Source organism: Leucopleurus acutus, assembly GCF_964270905.1.
Source record: "Leucopleurus acutus genome assembly, chromosome: 10".
Lineage (NCBI taxonomy): Eukaryota > Metazoa > Chordata > Mammalia > Artiodactyla > Delphinidae > Leucopleurus > Leucopleurus acutus.
The window spans coordinates 18789849-18802032 of record NC_139153.1 but is presented as its reverse complement, the minus strand read 5'-3'; the positions used below and the strand labels follow the sequence as shown (position 1 = coordinate 18802032).

General features: G+C 43.2%; 1 protein-coding gene across 1 annotated transcript in view; it reads right to left on the bottom strand.

Moving 5' to 3' along the window:
- RYBP (RING1 and YY1 binding protein) overlaps positions 1–11799 on the bottom strand; it is a 71598-nt gene extending 59799 nt beyond the window's left edge. The window contains exons 1-2 of the mRNA XM_082848189.1: positions 11741–11799; positions 10871–10996 (exon numbers count right to left, since the gene is read on the bottom strand). Of these exons, the coding sequence (XP_082704315.1) occupies positions 10871–10996; positions 11741–11772 (158 nt within the window). The 5' untranslated portion in view covers positions 11773–11799. The remainder of the gene's footprint in view (positions 1–10870; positions 10997–11740) is intronic.
- Between the last annotated feature and the right edge of the window lie 385 nt (positions 11800–12184).

The following is a 12184-nucleotide window of genomic DNA, read 5'->3' as shown; positions in this document are numbered from 1 at the left end:
TCCAATCACATGCATCTCCCTCCTTTTCCCGCCATCCCTGACCCCTGACAACCACTAATCTGTTCTCTCTGTAATTTTGTCATTTCAAGAATGTTAATGGCATCCTACAGTAGGTGACCTTTAGAGATTGACTTTTTTCCCTCAGCATAAGGGCCCTTTGAGATCCATGCCAGTTGTATGCATTGATAGTTTCTTCCTTTTTAACTGCTGAGTAGCAGTCCATGGTATGGATGTACCATTCACATACTGAAGGACATTTTTGTTTCCAGTTTCAGGCTATTGCAAGTAAAGTTGCCATGGATACTTGTGAACAGATTTTGTGTGAATGTCAGTTTTCATTTACCTGGAATAAATGCCCAGGAGTGAAATTCCTAGGTCACATGGTAAGTTTTATAAAAAACTGCCCAAACTGTTTTCCAGAGTAGTTGTACCATTCTACATTTCCACCACCACTTGATAGAGATCTCAAACCATTTTTAAGAGGTGCAAAGTATTTATGGCTATTCGATAGTTTCTAACAATTCCTTGTTGATCCCTATATAAGTAATTTCATTTTTTGTTAAAATAACGATGCAATTAATATACATAACACAGAATTTTCACATGCAGATCACACAAATTCCTGTAAATTAAATTGTTGGGGAAGAGGATACAAATATTTTAAAGGCATTTGCTACCAACTGCTGTGATGGCCTTTGGAAAATTTAAATCAACTTACACACCACCCACCCAAGGGTCTGTAAAAATGCCCATTTCCTAGCCTCACCAAAAATTTTTTTTTAATCTTTAATTTTTTACTTGCAAAAAAATGTTACCTTGTTTTGTATTTATTTGAATAATGGGAAGGGTGTATACATTTCCCACACCTCCTAACTTAATTTGCAGTTCTTTCATAAATTACCTGTTCATGTTCTTTGCCAACATTTTACTGGAATGTTGGTTCACTGATTTTAAGACCTGGTTCTGTCTCTCTAACTTACATTGCAAAGAAATAGGTTTTTAAAATAAACGTCTGAAATTCAAGCCAAGTGTTAGTAATGCGAGATAACTGCTGATTTTAGGATGTAATTTAGGATGTAATTTAGGATGTAATTTAGGATGCTGATTTAGTTTAGTTGATATGGTCCCCCAATTTATCAATTCCTATACTTCACACAACATATTTATTAATTAAGGAATCACCTCTAATGCCAGCTCTGGATTAAAAACATGGTTCCTAGAACGTTGATCACTTACTTCTCTTAAGCTCACTTCAAAATACTAAGACATAATTTTTCCATAACAGACATCAAAAATGATCTTCACCTTCATGAGGAAGCGTGGCTGGCTTCTCTTTAAAGGAGAATTTAAGGTCATCTAAACCAGTCTTCAAAGTGTGCTCCCCACACCAGCAGCCATCAACATCACCTTGGACTTGAACTTGTAAGAAATGCAAATTCTCAGGATACCCCAGACCTACTTAATCAAAAACTCATAGCCTACATATGAAATCTGATCTGTTGTTAGAAAACAGTCACCAGGTTTGTTTTCGCCCTCTGAGTAACCACCATGCACTTTTGTGTTTAAGACCCAATAAGCTGATGAAACTGGCATCCTATATCACCCTTAATTTCTTGTCCCTCCCAAAGGCTATCAAAGTTTCCTCTTCAATTGTATTGCTTATGATCTGAAATTACAGAGAAAATGTTTTGAGCAAGTTTTAAGATGCTTCTTTTACATCCCCCTTTCCTAGTTTCTTTTCCCAGCCAAAGGATAATTTAAATAGATTTTCTAAATTGACAGAGAGAGGAAAGGAGAGGAGGAATAAAGATCTAATTGTATTTAAAAATAAAAATTTCACCTGTTTTACCTTGTGATTTCAACTACAGATGGTCCCTGACTTATGATGGCTTTTTCAACTTTACAATGGGGCAAAAGTGATACACATTCAGTAGAAACCACACCTCAAATTTTGAATTTTGATCTTTCCCTGGGCTAGAGATATGTGGTACAATACTCTCTGGTGATGCTGGGCAGAGGCAGGGGCCGCAGCTCCCAGTCAGCCACGTGATCAGCAGGGCAAACAACCAATGTACTTACAACCATTCTGTACACAGACAACCAATCTGTTTTTCACTTTCAGTACAGTATCGATACATTATACGAAATATTCAGCACTTTGTTAAAAATAGGCTTTGTGGGCTTCCCTGGTGGCGCAGTGGTTAAGAGTCCGCCTGCCAATGCAGGGGACACAGGTTCGAGCCCTGCTCCGGGAAGATCCCACATGCCGCGGAGCGGCTGAGCCCGTGCGCCACAACTACTGAGCCTGTGCTCTAGACTCCGCGAGCCACAACTACTGAAGCCCGTGTGCCTGGGGCCTGCGCTCTGCAGCGGTGGAGGCCATCACAATGAGAAGGCTTCACGCCACAACTAGAGAAAGCCTAAGCGCAGCAACGAAGACCCAATGCAGCCAAAAATAAATTTAAAAAATTAAAAAAAAAAACAGCTTTGTGTTAGGTGATTTTGCCCAACTATAGGGTACTGTAAGTGTTCTCAGCACGTTTGAGGTAGGCTAGGCTAAGCTGTGATGTTTGGCAAGTTAGGTGTACGTATTAAATGCATTTTTGACTTACGGTATTGTCAACTTATGACGGGTTATCTGGATGCAACCCCATTTAAAGTCAAGAAAAATCCGTACTTAATGATTTCTGAGTAACACGGGAGTTTATCTGCAATGCCTTTACTGAGAATTCATCTTTGGCACCACAGTCTGTGTCAATCACTGCACAGAAGTGAAAAAATAGCCACATAAAGAAGGAGTCAAGACTTAACAGCAGTAATTAATCCAAATAACAGTAATGTATACCACGTATAAGGTACAACTATCAAGTTATGGGTATGTTAAAACACAACAGACCTTAACACAATGAACAGCATAGCAAAACATTTCCAAGAACACCCAAGATGTTCCGTAGCCATTTTTAAACTCCCTTTAGGTGCCAGCTTACAAGTGCACCCACCTAGCTCCTTATCACATCTCAAAACTGGTTTCCACAACGTGACTGATCCTCTGCTTTATTAGCACACTTTTCGACATGACTTTTGGCAGCCTAAATCACCAAATGGGCAACAAAAAAGGAAAAAGAGTCATCACTGTTATTTAGTTAAGTGTGCTAAAGCTCTGAAGCCCAAAACCACTCCAGGAAGTACTTTAAATGCATGGCCCAAGGTCTCCAAGGTTGTAAACTCTGTGTTTAATTTCTAGAACATGTTTAGAAAACAAAATCAGAAAAATGAGAATACTACTTCTTAAGGACATGCTTTATAAAGACAAATTTCCCGTAATCCAATAACTTTACAGATAAGACGCAAGCCCTAAAGTGCAATACGTATCAGAACTCTTAACTGCAACAGTTTTAAAGGCGACTCCAAACTTCCAGTCTTCATCTATTCTACATACACTGAGTGAACCCCTACCAAGTGCCTGGCACTGTAACAGACATAGGAAAAGATATGAAAAGAAAGATCGTGCCCTCAAAAAAAGGTGGAAACATAACAAAGGTAATCAAACAAAAATGCGGTTCAAATGTTATGAAGAGGTATACATGATCTTAGGGCGTTAGAAAAGGCTTCCAGAGACATATAAGAGTCAGCCAGGCTACAAGGAAGGAGGAGCATTTTAGAAGAAATCCAGAGGAAAAGAACGTGTGAAGGTATGGAAATGAGACATCATGGTCCATGCTAGGAAAACACCAAGCAGTTCGGTATGAAACACACACATGCTGTGTGTGGAGGGCAGACAGGGTGGTGGCAGGCTGCTTCCAGAAATTCTAAAGAAACGGTAGAGGACCATGAAGCCCCTTGTGATGCTCAGGATTTGGACTTTAACCTAGAAGCAATGAGAACCAGGAGATAATTTAAGCTGTCCAAATGGAGAGGCCCAAGAACCAGGCGGATCTGTTTGTCACGTGTATGTGTACATGGGGATGGTGACAGGTGGTTAATAAATAGTATCTGGGAATTACCAGCCTGTGAACAGAAGTGGAAAGGTACGGGTGACATCTAAGGAGAGTGAACAGTTAAAAAGGAGGTAGGAGGAGGCAAAGAACTAACTAACTTGTATCAACCTGTACAAAAAACCCTACATCCAAGAACGAAAAAGGCCTAGTTCAAACCTCAGATTCAGTGAGGCCTTCCCCAACACACCCCATATACTGTCTCTACCTCCTCTAAAAAGCACTTAGGGTCTCTACCAGGTACCCGTTCACTCCATGCCTACCATGGTATTCACACCACTGGCTATCTTTTTATGGTCTTATCTTTTCAACAAGTTTGTTAGGTTCCTTGTTTATTCAACCAGTGCCTTGAAATATAAATGACCAATGAACAATATTACTCATGAGAGCCAAAAGTTTACTCCATTTGCATACTCCAGAAAATTCCACACACCAGGTTTTATTCCTTTCACCTAATGATGTGTGGATTTTATGCTGCTGCTGGGAGGAGATGACTGTGTTCAACTGTGTAGGTAATGAACAGAAGGTGCAGAGAGATCCCATCTCTCGAATGTGTTAGGGGTCTGTATGTAGAGTTAAGCTCTAAGATATTCTTAGGATAAAACAGCAGTGGTTGACTACACAAGAACCACATAGAACATGGATATTCACAAGCATAACAATGAGTGAAAAAAGCCAGACCCAGAAGTGTACATACTGTATGACTCCACTTAAATAAAGTTCAAGGGGAAGTGACTGCAGCGTGAACAAGGGGCATCTGGGGTCCTGGTAATGTTCTGTTTCTTAATCTGGGTACTGGTTACAGGTATGCTCACTTTGTGCAAGTTCATCAAGCCTTACAATTATGATTTGTGCACTTCTCTGTATGTATGCTACAGTTCAAAAAGTTTACTTAAAAATAAACAGGCAAGGCTTCCCTGGTGGCGCAGTGGTTGGGACTCCGCCTGCCGATGCAGGGGACGCGGGTTCGTGCCCCAGTCCGGGAGGATCCCACATGCCGCCGAGCGGCTGGGCCCGTGAGCCATGGCCGCTGAGCCTGCGCATTCGGAGCCTGTGCTCCGCAGCGGGAGAGGCCACAGCAGAGAGAGGCCCGCATACCGCACAAAAATAAAAATAAAATAAACAGGCAAAAAGAAGAAAAGAAAAAACGGGAGAGGAGACAGTGTTAGGAAGTATAAAGGACGATGTCGCAAAGAGAAAAGGCCCTGGCGATGGGACAAGAGGGCAAATGAGAACCACAATGACTGTAAAATGTTTTACTTTAAGTTGTAAAGGAGACTTTTGGAGACCCACCATTTCCTAAAGTACTAAGGAACCGAATTAGTGCTAATAAGTATTTTCATAAGCTACAGCCACTTGGAATTTCTTCAGCATCTACGGAAGCACACAATAAATACATGACGCATGAAAAAATACACACTGAATCCATTCAAAACCTCCCATCCTAGTAACAGCTGACCCTTGAACAACATGGGTTTGAACTGCACAGGTCCACGTATACACGAATTTTTTTCAATAAACACATACTATAGTACCATACAGTCCGTGGTTGGTTGAATCCACAGATGCAGAACTGCAGAGATAGAGACCAACTATGGGACTTGAGCAGCCAGGGAAATCCGTGACAGGTCCTGGAACGAATGCCCCTCAGATACCAAAGGACAAGTGTTACGTGGATTTTCAGCTATGCACAGGGGGGTAGGTATCAGCACCCCTCACCTTCCAGTTGTTCAAGGGTCAACTGCAACAGGATATACTGGCACGTTAGCTGGCCAGACTTTAGTCTACGATGTGTAGCTAAAAGTTGAGCAGCCTATGCAGAAAGGCTCGAACTCTAAACTGTCCCCCACCAAATGAGCTAACTGGCACAGGTAAACCTCCAGAAATAACTATCCCCTTGCTCCAAAAGAAAGCAGCTTTAGTGTTTCCTAAAAAGGCAAATGTGTATCTCGACACTGCCTACAAAGCAGTCGCTCTGCCCAATACTCACCACTCTGTAGTTCCCTATTCTGCTCTAATTTCTTCAGAGCACTGGTCTCTAGCTGAAATGATATTATTCTTCTGTTCGCTTGTTTATTTTCTTGTCCTCGCCATAGTACTTTAAGCTCCACGGGAACAAAGATCTCATCTGTCTGTACACCACTGTACACCCAGAGCCCAGATGTCTGTGTGCTCAATAAAAACTTGTCAACTACCCAGGTAATTTACTTTAAGGTCACCAAGTATACGTAAGATCAAGTCAGTACTAATAAATCAGTTAAGTCCAGTGTAACAGCAAACACAAAATAAATTATCACTCCGTTTCTGGGTAAGAGTGATCTCTAAACCTGTACCCGGCTTTTGTATCAGCTACGAGGCCGAAAGGTTTGACAAGGTTTGATGATTTGGAGGACCGGTAATTTTTCTATGTATTTTATGGAGAAATTTTACAAAAGACAAACACTACAATAAAGCCAGTGTGGCCTAAGGAACAGAACCATTGTGGCGAGTGACCCAGAACTGCGGGGAAGGGCCTGGCTCCTCTCTAGGTCAGGCACCCCTCTGCTTTCTGGGAGGCTTCCTATCCGAAAAGTACCACAGGATGATGCTCTTCTGAAGCTTCCAGCAAAGATCAAAACTTTCACGTTTCACTAAATATGTGTGTTTTCCCCTAAAACTTCTAAAGTACTTCATGACTAGTCAAGAGACTTTCAACTATCAGGGTATCTGAATTTAAGAGGAGAAAAAGTCCAAAGTTACAACTGCGAAGAATCAGGGAGTTCCTGGACAAGGAAAATATTTTACACACAAACAACCGAGTACTACCAACTTCCCATTCAATATCCTGAGTACCAGAATTTTTTTTTTTAAAGCCACACAATCTTATTACACATCTAAAGCAAATTCTTCACTTTTACTTGTCTGTAAAAACTCTAAATATGGTACATTTTTCAGGGGAATAGTATTCAGTGCAGCACTATTATCGAAGAACCACTAATCAAGAAGAAATGCAGCAATATTTCAGTAATTTTAATTTTACAACAGAGATCATTACATTCAGAGAAATAACAAAACCAGAAGTAAAATATACTTCATTTATCACCATGTCTAGGAAGTTACTCTGCCCAATACTAAAAAACTTCAACTTAGCAGAACAACGGTTAGGTAAATTTGTGAGTTTGTGGTTTTGTTGGTTTTCTTCCTTTTAAAAGCTGATATCCTCTTTCATGAGACAGGCGAAGTGGGCTGGGAAATAGTACTTTGGCTATCACCTAGGGAAGGGGTAGTGTTTCTTTCCCACTCACCACCACCTTCCATAGACACTCCTTTATTTACTACCTTGAAAGGCTCAGAGTACATCAGCATGGTGGGGAGGTGAACTTCTCAGCCGCAGGTGCCTCCTCCATGCTCTAGTGTTAAAGACTTCGTAAAAGTGTATCACAGAACAGGCATGAGGAAGCCATTCAATGTGACAGAAATGTACTAAAACTGGTTTGTGGTGATGGCTGTACAACTTTTTAAAATTTCCAAAAATCACTGAATTGTACACTTATACAGTTGATGCATCATATGGTATATAAATTATGTCTCGATAAAGCTATTAAAAAAAAACAACCAGCAGGGTAGAAAGTGGAACAGTATAGGCGGAAAAAGGACTGTATTTAAGAAATAAACAGACCCAAAACAAAATTGGTAATACATCCAAAATAAAGCTCTCCACTGCCCCGTGAACCTCCAAGTAGCCTATTAAGTGTTGTCTCCTTCTTCCCTTAACACATTCCTTTCGAGCTTCTGACCCTCTGCTCTAAGCTGCTACAGAAAGAAGAAAAGACCTTCTGAAACACTTCCATGACTCCACCCACAGAATTAAATTTATCTAGTACACATGGCAATAATAGTGAAAGATGGCAGGTAATTCTGTAGAAATCAATTCTTCTTATCCAGAAGAATTGAGGGGAGGGGGAATTCTTCTAATTGATGCCCAAGCCAGACTGCTCAGACCTCCCACAGCACTTTATTTATACCTCTCTCAGAGCCTTTATAACTTGGATTACAGCCATTCCTATACATGTCTTACCAACCTTTTAACACCCTCCTCCTATCCCCAATGTCTTCAGCAGACTCTTTCACACCCTAGTAATTTAATAAATGTTCTTTGGATGAGTGGCAATATTTTCCTAATGAAACTGAGGAGTATCAGTTCTATTCTCAAAGAATACAGTTCTATGTCCTATTGAACTATCACTAATTCAAAGCTGACTTCCTTGCTTGATTGGTAGATAGATGATGGCAACGACAGTGACAACAATGATGAACAAACTCCAGAATTACCACTGGCTACCCAACCAGTGAGGCTGTTGTAATACAAAACATCAGCTCAGAGCAATAAAACCCAATTTCTATGCCAGTCAACAGGCTAGAAGTCCTTTTATTACTTAAAACTTATTCTAAAAATCACTGATTTTTGCCTATTACCCAGTATCCAAAACCCACCAAGTTTTCTACTGTCATCAATACCAAGTCTGATTAAAACTATACAAGGCAACAGATGTCAAATCTTTGTTGTATCAAGAAAATTACACACACAAAAAAAAGGCCCAGGAAAAAAACAAAGCAGTAGTAACTAGTGTCACAGAAAAATTAACAACAGTTAATACACTGGATAACACAGGAGGAAAACCTGTGAAATTCACCCTTTCACATGAAACCCATCCACAGCATAAGAAAGCCAAATGTTATCTGCCTTTTGATCAATGACTTCTAGAACATAATCTTTTATAAAGACTTCCAGATCTAACACATGAAAATACTGACAATAACCAAGATGAAATTAAGTTATGTAAAAGTATCATAAGTTGGTAAGAATTTAAATCCTCAGATCTCTAAAATCTGTGTTCAAATTCTACACAACCACAGACCTAAAAAAGTCACACTCTTCAAGATAGTAGGTGAGTATCCTGTTCCTGAAACATTTTCATTATTAGTAATTTAATATATTTGTTAAAAAAACAATTCCAATGTTGTCATCTGTGACTCTGAAAAAATTTTAAACATCTATATTGTTTTTAAAATCAAAACCTTACACGTGCTTCCAAAGAGCTGATGAGTCAGATTTTTTTATATGTGTAGAAACTGAAATGCACTTTATTATGAGATAATTATTCCCAGCAATACACTGGATGTAAACTGAATCTGCTTTAAGTTTCTCTTCACCAGTAAAGTTCTCAAGTTCTTAGGAGTTTCCTAGTCATTTACTTTAACATCATCTACGGTAACACTCAAAGCAAAACCACAATAAAGAGGTTTGGCCTCTGAGGGATTCTACATGTAAAAAAACATTACTCAAAAAAAATACAATCACTATTGCTTTAAATAACAAATACATTTCTAAACTTTCATGGCATTTGATGGAATTCCCTGTTTTAGATAGCAAAACAAAATCTACTAAGCTCCCAATCTAAATCTACTAATCTACTAAGCTCCCAATGAGTGTTTCTTATTTTAACTAAATCTGCTCTATGATAATACAGAATATTGATATGAATTTACTTTAAAAAGTACCTATGGGGAAATAGGTACTTTTTAGTTCTGGAATACTTTTATTCAAAAGTCTCAGTATTTAGAGTTAGTGGAATTCACAGAACTGTTCCACCAGTAATTGGACAAAGTTGCCCAATATCCTATTTATTCCCAGGTATAAATAAAGCAATGAAACCCTAAGAGGACACATTCATTTAGCCAAAGAACAATAACCAGTTAGAACTGTGCAGTGCTACTACACGGTCATGTTGGAATGCCACCAATTCAAAAACAAGTACCTGATGAAATAAGACTTTTGGCAATCAACTTTAAAGATCCCCAAGGAACTCACTCATTCTGTCTTGCTTTCCCTCTCTCTCTCTCTCTCTCTCTCTCTCTCTCTCTCACACACACACACACACACACACACACACACACACACAGCCCCCCCCATGTCTGCCCATTAAATGACATAAAGAATAGTTTTTAACTTCAAACTCTAATCACTGAAACAAATTCCAGTTACAAGTTAAAAGATGACCGGAAGACTACAAAATCAGCTTCCACATTTCATTCAAGAATATCTAAATGTTAAATCTGGAGTAGTTCAACTCGTTTTGATACCACACAGTTTACCACCTTCACTAAAATGAGGAATTCCTTCAACATTCTTTGCATTTTAATAAAGCTCTAAACACAAACTTCAGTATAATCACGCTATTCATTCTACATTTTGCAAAAATCGTCCTCCATCACCATTTCTCATAAGCTAATCAGAAACATACACACACACACACACACACACACACACACACACTCTGACAGTTCAGTCTTCCAAAAAATGCACTTTCTTTATCAAACCCCAGCATTTATCTTCAAGTGCAAGGAAAACAAAAAAAAGACATTTGCAGTTCAAGACAGGAAAAGCACAACCACCGCGTTACTGTACAACCACCACCAAATTTCTCAGGGAAGAGAAGAATAATTCGCGACAGGCAAATTAAAAACATTCTGCACATGGCAAAAATAAAAGGTCCAATGTCCTACAATCCATAGCAAAGCTTCCTCTCTTTTGGAGCCAATACCAATAAGCCAATGGATACAAGTGTCAAATAAATCCAGCGTCTGTTTGAAACAAGACGAAACCTGGAAAAATTCCCTCCCATAAATCAGTGAACATGAGGCTTTGCACCCAACATGAAATATACACAACCCAAACCGACATCATCCCCCCCACCCCACCCGGCACGTACAGAAAAAGCCGTAATCAACAAGTTGGAAAGAAAGCAGAAAGTAGAGCTCACAACCCTATAACCCCGCCTTTAAAAAAAAAAAAAAAAGTCCTATAACAAAAGGTAACACAGATCTTCAAGTACCTGGTGGAGGTGCCTTTCCTCACATCGCAGATGCTGCATTTAAAGGCTTCCGCGCTGTTTCTGAAGGTGCAGACGCTACAATCCCAAAAGCCTTCGTCTGCGGCAGGTTTTGCTTGTCTTTTTGGCCTTCAGAGGAGTGAGGAGTGGGGGAAAGGGGAGGGAAGAGTCAAGGAGCAGGAAAAAGGGGGAGAGACAGCAAAACACAGGCGCTGGTGAGCCGTCGTAATTTCGCAGGAATCCGGCGCTGGAAACTTCGCCCTGGCGACCACCCACCCACCCTTTTCGGGGCCGAGAAGAGGAACCGGGGGAGGGAACGGGGCGCCCCCACCGGCACCACGCAGCCTCCGGGCCCGGGCCGTGCTGCCTCGCACAGTAGGCGGCGGCGGCGCCCCGGGAAGGGCCGCGGCGGGCGCAGGAAGCGGGCGGACTTGTGGACTTGAGTGGGGCTGGGGGGGCCGCGAGGGGAGCCGCGGGCCGGATCTGGAGGGGGCGCGCAGGGACAGCCCGAAGCCGGCGGCAGGGAGTGGGTCGGCTCCTTCCCTCTCCCCTCCCATGCTCGCGTCCTCCCTCCCTCCCCACCTGGTTAAATCTCCCTTTGTCTGGGAGGAGTGGCGGCGGCGGCGGCGGCGGAGGGCGGCTGAGGAGGAGCCGCCATGGCTGCGGCGCGCACGGCCGCCGGCCCCGAGCGGGAGCGACACCGCCTCCCGCCGCCGCCGCCACCGCCCGCCGCCGCCGCCTCCCCCCGCCCCCGGATCTCCATCTTAGCAGCGCCTCCCCCCGCCCCGGGTGGCTCCGGGGCCTAGTCGTCGCCGGCCCCCGCCCGCCCCCAGCCCTCCCTCCCCTTCCGCCCCCTCGGCTCGGAGCAGGTACCTGGTCGGGCTCTTCTTGTCGCCCATGGTCATGGATGGGCTGTACCCCCGCCCCCCCCAAAGCCGAAACCGGCGCTGCTCGGAGGAGAAACGCCGTCCGGGGAGTCGTCGCGGACCGGCCCCCCTCCCTCCCCCGCGCCCGCCCTCAGCCGCTGGGGCTCGAGCTCCGGCCGCCGCCGACGCCGCCGCTGCCAGTCTCCGGACGAGACTAGTCCCCACCAGCGCCGCCTCCGCCGAGTGACTGACGAGGGGCGGGGCCGGGCGCCGCGCGTCACGCGCCGGGCGGCCAATGGGAAGGCGGCGGCCGGCGCCGCGAGGGCGGGGGCGGGGCGCGGGGGAGGGCGGGGCGTGGCGGACGTGGGCCGGGCCGTTGGTGTGCGTGCCCGGGAGTGTGTGCGCGCTGGGGGCGCGCGTGCCTGCCGGTGGCCCCGCGGCTCGGCGCGGT